The 12798-nt window shown below is 41.7% G+C and overlaps 1 protein-coding gene across 1 annotated transcript in view; it reads left to right on the top strand.

The window, feature by feature from the left end:
* Positions 1 to 11173, top strand: part of ZWINT (ZW10 interacting kinetochore protein) — a 101845-nt gene extending 90672 nt beyond the window's left edge. Inside the window, exons 9-10 of the mRNA XM_033923588.1 lie at positions 7565 to 7724; positions 10345 to 11173. Coding sequence (XP_033779479.1) covers positions 7565 to 7724; positions 10345 to 10410 — 226 coding nt within the window. The 3' untranslated portion in view covers positions 10411 to 11173. The remainder of the gene's footprint in view (positions 1 to 7564; positions 7725 to 10344) is intronic.
* The last annotated feature ends 1625 nt before the right edge of the window (positions 11174 to 12798 follow it).

The following is a 12798-nucleotide window of genomic DNA, read 5'->3' as shown; positions in this document are numbered from 1 at the left end:
GGCTTTAGAATTGAAATGGTTTCATATTTGGAATGTTATCCTTTTATGGAGTTATGGAATCAGTTACAGGCTGTTTATTTTTTGATGCTAATGTAGTTTTGATGAGTAATTTCATATGGTATTACTTATATAATACAGTGGTGCCTCACACAACGAACTTAATTCGTTCCAGGAGCAAGTTTGTTATGCGAAAAGTTCGTTATGTGAAACGCGTTTTCCCATAACAATACATGTTAAAAAAAATAATTCGTTCTGTAGCATAAAATATGCTAAGATGACATAAAAAAAGATAAATTTTTGGTTATTATTTTTATTTAGATACATCTAAAAACATAATTGTTTTTTAAAACAACACACATTTTTTAAATTTAAAGACAGACTAAGTAGAGTCTAATTTTACAGTGAGAGAGGGCAGAGTCTCAGCGGCAAAAACTGGGACTTAACTGTTCATTTTTTTTTTTTTTTCTACCGTGTTTCCCCGATGATAAGGCAGGGCCATCAAATAAGACAGCCCCCCCTTTTTAGAAAAAAATGTAAAATAAGGCACCCCCCCGCAAATAAGCCACCCACCGATACCTGCGCTTACCCGAATCGGGTGGTACGGTGGGTGACTCCGTGTGGTCCCTGGCACCCCCGACACGATCGGGGCAAGAGGGAACTCAAGCCCTCTTGCCCCCCCGACTCCCCGACACGATCGGGGCAAGAGGGAGCTCAAGCCCTCTTGCCCCCCCCGACTCCCCGACACGATCGGGGCAAAAGGGAGCCCAAGCCCTCTTGCCCCGCCGATTCCCCAACTCCCCGACAATATCGGGCCAGGAGGGAGCCCAAGTCCTCCTGGCCACGGCGACCCCCTAACCCCACCCTGCACTACATTACGGGCAGGAGGGATCCCAGGCCCTCCTGCCCTCGACGCAAACCCCCCCTCCCCCCAACGACCGCCCCCCCCAAGAACCTCCGACCGCCCCCCCAGCCGACCCGCGACCCCCCTGGCCGACCCCCACGACACCCCCAACCCCCTTCCCCGTACCTTTCTGTAGTTGGCCGGACAGACGGGAGCCAAACCCGCCTGTCCGGCAGGCAGCCAACGATGGAATGAGGCCGGATTGGCCCATCCGTCCCAAAGCTCCGCCTACTGGTGGGGCCTAAGGCGCCTGGGCCAATCAGAATAGGCCCGGGAGCCTTAGGTCCCTCCTGGGGGCAGGGCCTGAGGCACATGGTCGGGTTGGGCCCATGTGCCTCAGGCCCCGCCCCCAGGAGGGACCTAAGGCTCCCGGGCCTATTCTGATTGGCCCAGGCGCCTTAGGCCCCACCAGTAGGCGGAGCTTTGGGACGGATGGGCCAATCCGGCCTCATTCCGTCGTTGGCTGCCTGCCGGACAGGCGGGTTTGGCTCCCGTCTGTCCGGCCAACTACAGAAAGGTACGGGGAAGGGGGTTGGGGGTGTCGTGGGGGTCGGCCAGGGGGGTCGCGGGTCGGCTGGGGAGGCGGTCGGAGGTTCTTGGGGGGGGGCGGTCGTTGGAGGGGGGGTTTGCGTCGAGGGCAGGAGGGCCTGGGATCCCTCCTGCCCGTAATGTAGTGCAGGGTGGGGTTAGGGGGTCGCCGTGGCCAGGAGGACTTGGGCTCCCTCCTGGCCCGATATTGTCGGGGAGTTGGGGAATCGGCGGGGCAAGAGGGCTTGGGCTCCTTTTTGCCCCGATCGTGTCGGGGAGTCGGGGGGGCAAGAGGGAGCCAGGCGGAGAGAGGGCAGTTAAGCGCAGTGCCTGCGCGGAAGGATGCAGCTCGGGCGACTTCGTTGTGTGAAACGAAGTTCGTTGTACGAATCAAGACATAAAGTTCGTTGTGCGCAGCGTGCGCTGTGCGAGGCGTCCGTTGTGTGAGGCACCACTGTAATATGCTTTTATGTCACAGGTATCTCTTTTCTATTTTTGGTTAATTCGATTTGTCTAATGACTTTTTTTTATTCTAGTTATTTATTTGTTCAGGATTATTGGAATGACAAATAATTTTTGTTATGAGTTACTTTATTCTTATAACTTTGGATGGGATTCTACATAAAATTTTTGTTTTGGTTTTATTTATAGAAAATTATTTTAAGGAGTTTGTTTTGAATATTAGGGATTTTGGGAAAGGGTTTATTTGTTCAAATATTCTTTGTGTAACTTATTATTATAGATTTTTTATTTTTGTTTGATCTATGGGGGGGGGGGAATTCTCTTTACCTGATTATCTATGTGTGTTTTCAATGTGTGTTACACATTTAGTGAATTTATGGGGGGGGGGAAAGTGGAGGGAAGGGGGGGATATGGAGGGTTAATAGGGGTTTGTGTTCAATTTCAAGTGTATCAGTTTAAGAAGATGATGTCTGCTTATATGATTCAGTATTTTTTCAGTAGTTTAAACTCCAATAATATTATTATTTATATTTATCACGATAGCTTTTAAAGTCTTTTCACTTAATGTAAATGGTCTAAATCACCAGATCAAAAGGGAAAAAAAATTAGCCTTTCTGAAAAAGCAGAATGCTGATGTTTATTACATTCAAGAGACCCATCTGAATATAATGGAATCCAGGAAACTCGAAGGGGGTTGGGTGAAGAATTGTTTTTTAGCACCTGCAGTAGGGAAAAAAGCTGGGGTTGCTATTCTAATTAATCAGAAATGTAATGCCTCTTTTAATTTAGTATTCTGATCCTTTAGGAATATGGCTGCATGTCAATATGAGAATGGGAAATAATACCCTGACTTTGTTAAATATATATGCCCCTAATACAAATCAACAGGAATTTTTTCAATCATTGCAGAGGTTAATACTCCCACTGGCTGCTTCTAATTTAGTAGTGGTGGGGGATTTCAATGCTGTTATGGATCCTTTAATTGATAAAAGACCAGGTAAAAATATAAAATCTTTAGGATTAGATAATTTGGTTAATTCATGTGATTTGAAAGATATTTGGCGTATTCTTCATTTTAATGATCGGGAATTTTCCTTTTGTTCACCAGTTCATAAATCTTTTTCAAGAATTGATTATATTTTTATTTCCACGAAAATAGTTCAACATGTACTTACTGCTGTCATAGATCCAATTATTATATCAGATCATGCGGGGGTATGGATTGAATTACACCTAGATCCACAAGAGTATATTAGACCTATTTGGCGATTCGATAATGCACTGTTTGTGGATGCAAAATTCCTTGAAGATTTTAAAATACAAATTACTGATTTTTTCATCTTAATTTAACTGAAGATGCTTCATATGAAAATGTATGGGATGCTTTTAAGGCTACCATTAGAGGTTTCATAATTTCACATTCTGCTTATCTTAGAAAACAATTTAGAATGGAATATGTTGAATTGGAAAAAGAAATTAAATTATTAGAGTCTAAATAATGACAACATGGATTTACTAAGGGGACAACATGGATCCCGACAACATGGATTTACTAAGGGGAGATCCTGCCAATCCAACCTGATCAGCTTCTTTGACTGGGTAACGGGGAAGCTGGATATTGGGGAATCCCTGGACATCGTGTACCTGGACTTTAGCAAAGGATTCGATAGCGTACCACACCGCAGGTTACTGAGCAAGATGAGTTCTATAGGATTAGGTGACACATTGACTAAATGGGTTGGGAGCTGGCTTGGAGGTAGGCTCCAAAGGGTGGTGGTGAACGGCACCCCCTCCGAAATGACGGAGGTGATTAGTGGAGCACCACAGGGCTCAGTCTTGGGCCCAATCCTATTCAACATCTTTATAAGAGACTTGGCAGAAGGGCTTCGAGGTAAAATAACATTATTCGCCGATGACGCCAAACTGAGTAATGTAGTGGGCAAATGCACAACAGACGAAGATTCAGTGCCCGACAACATGATGCACGACCTACTCCTACTGGAGCGATGGTCTAGGACATGGCAACTCAACTTCAATGCCAAAAAATGCAAAGTTATGCACCTGGGCAGCCAGAATCCATGCAAGTCTTATACCCTTAATGGCGAGATCCTAGCAAAAACAGTAGCAGAACGAGACTTGGGGGTAATTGTCAGTGAGGACATGAAGTCTGCCAATCAAGTGGAGCAGGCTTCGTCCAAGGCAAGACAAATCATGGGCTGCATACGAAGGGGTTTCGTCAGTCGTAAGGCGGAAGTCATTATGCCATTGTATAGATCCATGGTGAGGCCCCACCTGGAATACTGTGTGCAATTCTGGAGGCCGCATTATCGCAAGGATGTGCTGAGACTGGAGTCGGTGCAAAGAATGGCCACCCGGATGGTCTCGGGACTCAAGGATCTACCATACGAAAAACGGCTTGACAAATTACAGCTATACTCGCTCAAGGAGCGCAGAGAGAGGGGGGACATGATCGAGACGTTCAAGTATCTTACGGGCCGCACGTTGAAAAGTGCGTCTTCTTAGCTCCGCGGAAACTAAGAAACTGGGGACCGCGCGCCTCCGTCGGGCGGGAAGGCACTCGCGCGTGCGCGGTGCGGCCTGCTAGAACTTTCCAAGTTCTTAGAGTGCAATCACTCTAAAATTGTCCGTACCGGGGCTCCGTCGGTGCCGTCACCCATCAGTCAAGAATATGCTGCCTGCTTGTCCTGGGATAAAACATGGAATGGTAGTTTCCGGATTCCTCAAATAAAGCAGAATATCATCTGCATAAGCTGAAACTTTATATTCCCAATCTGAAAAAGGAATACCTACTATCCCCTTTGCTTGATGAATAGCCAATAATAAAGGTTCTAATACAACATCAAACAACAAAGAAGATAAAGGACAGCCTTGTCTAACTCCCCTCTGCAAATCAAACCTTTCAGATAAATTATTATTAATATTTAATCTTGTCTCTTCTCTCCAGGTTGTGGACTGTATTATATGATTTATTTTGAATGTTTAAATTTCGATTCTTGGTTTGTATTATGACTAAGAGACAATATTTCTGTATTTCTTTAAACATCTTTGTATATAGGATGTATTAAAATGATAAATAAAAAAAAAAAAAAAAAATTAAATAAAATTAAAAAAAAAAAAAAAAAAAACAGATCGAACACTCTTCTTTGCATCAGACCAAATCCTTAACTCTCCCCTCCCACCCTCAACACGGCCCACCTTTCTTTACTTTTTTCCCCTCACCCCCCCCAAGATCCCTGCCCCCTCCCTCTCATACAATATGCTTTGTTCCCCCCTCTCATAAATTCAATTGTACTCTCTTACAGTACATAACGTATGTGCTCTGTATTAGCCCTTCCTTCACTTAAATTGTCAATGTAAACTAGTTTTTGACCCTTTGATTGACTTGTTATGTTCTTCTTTATTTTTCAACTACACTGTATGTAACTCTTCTATTTGTTGTGAACCGCCTAGAACTCCCTGCGTATGCAAAACTCCCTGGGCGGTATACAAAAAAATAAATTATTATTATTATTATTATTATTATTATGAGGCAAACTTGGTTCTTTTTATTGCATAGAGCGTTTTGGACCCCAGTTCGTTTACAAAAGTTGGATTGCTCTAAATCTAATAGATGCTGGTATTGTAATCTTGAAGTAGGGACATTGGATCATTTAATTTTTTTTGGTCCCTATATTATGTTATTTTGGAATTTAATTTGGACTCAAGTTAACTGTCTTCTAGAGAATCATGTTGTGTTATCCTATAACACTGTTTTGTTTGGTGCTTTATAAAAGCACTACTGTTTGGACCAGAGCACAGACTGTCCTTCGCAACATATTTGCTCCTTAAACTATGACCACCACCTTGATGCACATTGTAGCTAGGGACTTGCCAAGGTATGCCTGCATCTCCCCTGCTTATCTCCAGAGAAATTGAAGTTGCTTTACTTGAAACGTGGGTTCTCCGTAGACAGCAGGGGAATGCAGCCACACTGACCCGTCCTCCTTTCCCTCTACATATAGTTCCAGCTAGAGACAAAGCTGATGGCAAGGGAGGAGCCTTGGAAGGCGGGAGTCCCTGCACTTGTCCAATGAGCCAAAAGTTTATTATAGCTAGAAAAGAGCACAGACACACAGGATCAGTCTAGTACTTCGCCAACAAGTGTGGCTACATTTCCCTTCCATCTATCTATTGTCTACGGAGAATCCATGTTACAGGTAAGCAACTTCACTTTCTCTGTACTCATCAGTACAGTATAGAAACCCTATCCTTTCACAGCATCAAAGAAAAAAAAAAAAAAGCCACACATCTACTAAAATAACCAAGGGGAGGTAAATCAGCTTGATATGGCCCAAAGACAGTGAATAAAGCAGGTTAGTGTGAGAATCAATGCACATGCCTATTAAGCTTCTCAGAAAGTTCTGGGCTTTGGCAGGGCAAATCTTCATCTTGAGGCCCATTTGATAGTGTTCCTGTATGGGCAGTAAAGTGTGAATGGGCACACAAACTCTGATTTTTCTAATTAATTCTGATGTTGGAACATGCTATTCCATTTCATTGCTGTTGAATGACTTTACCCATTTGTGTGTCTAATTTTATTCTGTTGTCTATAGAATATCAATCAAAAAAGGTAATTTTGACCAAAAAATCTTACTGGTAGTACTTACAAACATGGCAAAACAAGACTATCACTGTGTTGTTATGAACAATTGCACTCAAATGTTTAAACAAAACGAACCTCAGACAAGCCGGTAGGATCATTCAGGCCAAACCAGACAAGCACAGCCACACAGGCTACAGTCCATTACTCATAGGGTTCTCTTATACACGGTAAAAAAAACCTCATGCCAAAACCTGAGAAAAACCTGTGCTCTCTCCCTGGTGTAGAAAGAAAATTCATAGTGCTCAAACACAAAACAATATAGTATATGTGGTAATATAAAAAAAGCTAAGTATTTAGCTGTGAAAAAAGTTGTATTTCAGTTATGAGGAACTGCCGGTAAACACTGCAGGGCTGCCAACCTTCACGGTATACAAAGAACACTTCAATAAGTGCACAGGATTCTTCAACAGCTGATAAACACTGTCCTTCCGTAGGTTCCCCATGCACTGCAGCTATGCAACTGTTAGGACCCATAAGCAGTCAATTCCAGCATTATCTTCATTCCACTCGCGCCCCCCCCTCCCAAATCTGACCATTTCACAGGTTGTACAAACGACCAGTGGTAGGGAAGTATCGCACCCTTTCCCCAACAAGAGCCTTGTTTTGCAGAAAATAAGCTGTTTCAGGAGAAAAGGGCTCAACCACTCTGAAAACAGAAAGAGCATTACTTATTTCAACCACAGCACTGGCTCTGAGCCGGCAAACAGACTTGGCTTGGACTGAATTATCCTGCCGGCTTGTCTGAGGCTCATTTTGTTTAAAACATTTGAGTGCAGTTGCTCATAACAACACAGTGATAGTCTTGTTTTGCCACGTCTATAGAATATCACAATTCCAGTTAAAGTGACTTTTGCTTTTCAGTGTTGTGTAATCCCCTCTGTCTTATGGCAGATGTTTCAAGAACATGCAGTTTCATGGCAGGTATCTAAACTTAATTATTGATGCACACTATTTCCTATATTACAACTCTGAGGTTTCTTCCTCCCCCTTCACTATTTGTATTTCTGTAGGTATGCCATTGACTGGCTCCCTAAAGAACGGAAGCTGCTGTACTTAAAAGCCAAAGTCATATACACACTGTTTGTGCAAGCTGGGTACCCAACCAGTGGAAGGGTTCAGTTGCTGTCTGTTGCAAACTCCAAGGGTTCTGCTGATCCCTCAGTGATTAAGGTGAGTATAGCGGCCGTTCTTAAACAGTTAACATATGATTTTGTTAAGAGGCAGTGTGGACGTAGTCTTTGTATGATAATGAATGCTATGGATGAGATTCTTTTTTTTTTAAATTCTTTATTCATTTTGGCCCTGATTCTCCAAAGTGCATCCCGATTTTAGGCGTCCTATAGCTGTCTAATCAGCCAATCGAGATGCACGTTTTTTAAAAAAAAATGCTCCCCAGGCAAGCCCAAAGGCACCTCCGGGAGCCTAGGGAGACCCGCAAGATGCCTAAGCTCGTCTAAGGGCCTTAGGCGGGCCTTAGGCTGAACCTAGGCGGCCCTACGCGTCTCCCTAGTAGAGGAGAAGCTTAAAATGTAGGCCAGCAAAATGCTGGCCTACATTGTAAGTAGACGCGGCCGCTATACTTATCGCGGCAAGGGATCTCTCTGCCGCTATAAGTATAGCGGGCCGCGGGCCCCTGACCAGGAGGGTGCCCAAACCCTCTGCCCGAAGACGCACCCTCTGCCCGAAGCGGGCCCGGCCCATCCCGCCAAAGCCTAAGGCCTGATTGGCCCAGGCTCTAGAAGCCTGGACCAATCAAGCCTTAGGCATAGCGGGTCCGCCCATCCCCACTTAATCTAAGGCCTGATTGGCCAATCAGACCTTAGACTTAGTGGGGATGGGCGGACCCGCTATGCCTAAGGCCTGATTGGTCCAGGCTTCTAGAACCTGGGCCAATCAGGCCTTAGGCTTTGGCGGGATGGGCCGGGAAGGGGCGGGCCCGCTTCATTTCGACGAGGCGTGCCTGCCGGCTCAAGACGTGCAAGACCCATCTAAGAACAGGTTTGGTGGAGTGGAGGTTTGGGGGTTGTTAGCGCCGGGGGGGGGTGCGTCTTCGGGCAGGAGGGATTGGACACCCTCCTGCCAGCGAAAGATATTGTCGGGGGGGGGGATCGGTAATGTCGGGGGGGGCGGTCGGTAGTGTCGGGGGGGGGAGGTGCGTCTTCGGGCAGAGGGTTTGGGCACCCTCCTGGTCAGGGGGCCGCGGCCCGCTATACTTATAGCAGCAGAGAGATCCCTTGCCGCGATAAGTGTAGCGGGCCGTGTCTAATCTAACCCGTTTCTCTAACCCGCGTCTGTAACATGGACGCCGGTTACAGAATCGGGGTTTAGTTTAGGCCGATTCTGAATAGGACGCCTCTCCCGGGCGTCCTATTCAGAATCAGGGCCTAGCTGTCTTGCGGGCCTCGCCTTCAATATAGGCGGCCTGCCTGGGGAGCATTATTTTTTTAAAACGTGCATCCCGATTGGCTGATTAGACAGCTGTAGGACGCCTACAGCTGCCTAAAATCGGGACGCACTTTTAGAGAATCAGGCCCTTTATGTTTAATATCAAGTGCACAGAAAGTAATGACAATTTGACTAATAAATCACTTGAAATTCCACAAACATTTTCAATAAATAAAATTTATCCCCTCCCCTACCATCATAATAATATTAAATAATACATATAATATAATAAATTCTTACATACCTTCATAACAAATAATGAAATCCAAAAACGTACCCCCTCCCCATTTTTTCATTTATGTTAATCAGGGGAAAATGATATCTATTCATTACAATAATTTATTAATGGCCCCCACACATCCTTAAATTTATTAAAATATCCTTTTTGAACAGCAAATGTTCTTTCCATTTTACATATGTGACACACTGATCTCCACCAAAATCTATAATTCAGTCTATTCCAATTTTTCCAATTATGTGTTTGTTATTTGTTAAATGGCAACTCCTGTCGGAATCATTAAAAGTTTGTTGTTATTGAAAGATATTTGGCTCTTGGCTCTCATAGACATGCCAAATAAAACTGTGTCATACGACAATGCCACATGATTCTCTAATAAACAATTTATTTGGCCCCAAATCGACTTCCAAAAAGCCATAATAAATGGATAATAAAGCAATAGATGGTCTAAAGTCCCCCCATCGAGATGACAATGCCAACATCTATTAGACTTAGAGCAATCCAATTTTTGTAAACGAACAGGGGTCCAGAATGCACCATGCAACAGGAAAAACCACGTTTGCCTCATAGATGCAGACATTGTGCATTTCATCCTCCAAGACTAAATTCATGGCCATTGAGATGCAGTAATTTGATGCTTAATCTCAATGCTCCAAATATCTCTAAGTCCAGGCTATGGATGAGATTCAAGGATCATATGTATTGAAGTTCAGAAGAGGCCTGGTTGTGGGACTACTACTGAGAACTGGATGGCTGGGCTTTAGTGGAAGGAGTGTTGGGGAAATAAAATTTCTGAAAAGTAGCAAGTTATAGAGCCATAATCCTAATGGGGACAGTAGCTGGAAAGCTAAAAAAAATTAGGGAACAGTTATCAAACTAATTAACCTCTACCTGGCTGATCTTGAGCAGTACCATGCAAAGATGAATGAATAAATAAATACATCTTGCCTTTTAATCTATGGATTCTCTTGCAGGTTGTGTTAGACATTTGATAGAAAGGAATAATTGGCAGAATTGTTAGGGGGGTTGTTTTTTGTTTTCATTGTTTTGTATGCCAGCCCTTTGCCATGTATTTAGGTGTATAGCTGACTCTGCTTTTATTTCTAGCCACCCCAGGAGAATCCCTCACTGAGCAACTGGCTGGCATATCTTTGTCTTCAGACTTCAGACTGACTATTGTTGACATTAACTTTTGTCTGGATATAGTATGTCTCAAAACTGCAACAGGAATCAGTAATTTGGAGCTATTGCTGGCACAAGGAGGAAGACTTGCTGAATGCTGAAATACAGTGGATGTTCTTTCTTTTTTTGTTTCCAGCCTTTATCAAAATGTTGAGTCTTCAGATTTGCTCTTAAGAATTGTGTTTTTTGGTAGGGCCTTCCTGGTAGAGTGGTAGTTGTAACACAGGAGACCTTACATTGATTCTTATGCCTGCTTGCTAATCTACAGACCAACTTGAAATGTTGCAGGAGTATTGCTATACACTATACAATGTATACTGGCCAGACTCTGGGGTAGTGTATTTTGTTCCAAAGGGACCTGTTGATTTATGGACCTTAGTCAAGGATGATCACTGTAGTGGCTGGACTAGACAAAATGAGGGAGATAGAGTTGCCAAGTGTTCACCTTACAAGCCAAAAGATAGAATGACTTGGTGCTAGAAATTTTGAGTTTTATATAAATTTTATTTTTGCTTGTCTTGCCTTTTTTGTTACAATAAAAAATTTTGGTGGAATTCGTGGTGCCAAATCTTAAAAATGGAGCGGGCAATAGCTATACAACAGAGTCTTTTTTTTTTTTTTAATTCTTTATTCATTTTTCATCTTACAAGTGCACAACATTACATCATTTTAAAACTTTTACACAACACTTTAATTTCCTTGTATTATCATCATAAATACATAAATTTATTCCCACCCACCCACCCTTCCCTCAATTATTCAAAACAAGAATATCATGTAAATAATGTAATCTTATTTATTTATTAACCTTTAAATAAAATTTCATACCACCCCCCCCTCCTCCCTAAGTATAAATATATTATCAGTGGAAAATGATGTCTACTCATTACAATAATTTGCCAATGGCCCCCAGATCTTTATAAAATTATTATAATTCCCTTTCTGCAAAGCAATTATTCTTTCCATCTTATAAATGTGACACAACGAATTCCACTAGAATGCATAACTAAGATAATTATAATTTTTCCAATTGTTGGTAATATGTTGCATGGCGACTCCTGTCATAATTAATAAAAGTTTGTTATTGCTTGATGAAATTTGACTTTTTTTCCTCATTGACATACCGAACAGAATAGTATGATAACGCTACATGGTTTTCTTTTTTTTTTTTTAAAGTTCTTTATTCATTTTAAATTTCTCACATCAAGTGATAAATATATAATACATATAATTTTCAATATACACTTGAATATCCATCAATATATATTTTAATACAAACATATATAAAAACCCCTTTTGCAATAAATTATAAATCATCTGTTATTATAATATTGTACCCACCCTAACCCCTATTATATGATCTATCCTTGTGCTATGATATCTGATCTTTAGAAAAAAGAGCCAATGGTCCCCAGATTTTATTAAATTTTTTAATATGACCATGTTGTAACGCTATTGCTTTTTCCATCTTATATATATGGCAAATAGAATTCCACCAAAAAGTGAAATTTAATTTTGTGTGATCTTTCCAGTTTTGAGTAATTTGTTGTATGGCGACCCCTGTTAATATCAATAAAAGTTTATTATTGTTTGCTGATATTGGACTCTGTGTTCTCATTGCTGTTCCAAATAAAATTGTGTCATATGTAAGTCCAACATGATTTTCTAATAATATATTAATTTGGGGCCAAATTGTTTTCCAAAAGGCATTTATACAGGGACAAAAATAGATTAAATGATCTAATGTCCCAATTTCTACCTTACAATGCCAGCATCTATTAGATTTAGAACTATCTATTTTTTGTAACCGAGTAGGGGTCCATAAAACTCTATGTAATAAAAACAACCATGTTTGACTCATAGATGCTGACATTGTAGTATGTATTCTCCAGGACCAAAATTTTTGCCATTGAGTTGCAGAAATTGTCTGTCCTAACTCAATACTCCAAATGTCCCTAAGTCCTGTTCTTTTTTTTTTATTTAAAAATCCATATAATAATTTATACCATTTTGCGGCTTGGTGTCCCAAAAAATCTGTCTGAAAGCAAAGGATTTGCAAACTATATTGAGTATTAAGATTCTTCCATTCAGGGAACCCTTCCTGAATGGCCTGTTTCAATTGCATCCATTTAAAATATTGTGTTATGTTCAATCCAAATTTCTGTTGCAATTGTGAAAAACTAAGCATGGATCCATTTACTATAACATCATTTAAAGATCGTATACCTGCAATTATCCATTGCTTCCATATTATTTTGAATCCACCAATTTTGATCCTGGAGTTTACCCAAATGGATTGATTTAACGATTTAGTTATTGGATCTGTTGTAATATTACTAATAAATCTTAATGTTTTCCATGTATCTAATAAAATTCTGT

Source organism: Geotrypetes seraphini, chromosome 1 (assembly GCF_902459505.1).
Source record: "Geotrypetes seraphini chromosome 1, aGeoSer1.1, whole genome shotgun sequence".
Lineage (NCBI taxonomy): Eukaryota > Metazoa > Chordata > Amphibia > Gymnophiona > Dermophiidae > Geotrypetes > Geotrypetes seraphini.
The sequence above is the reverse complement of the archived record's forward strand: the minus strand, read 5'-3'. Positions and strand labels throughout refer to the sequence as shown.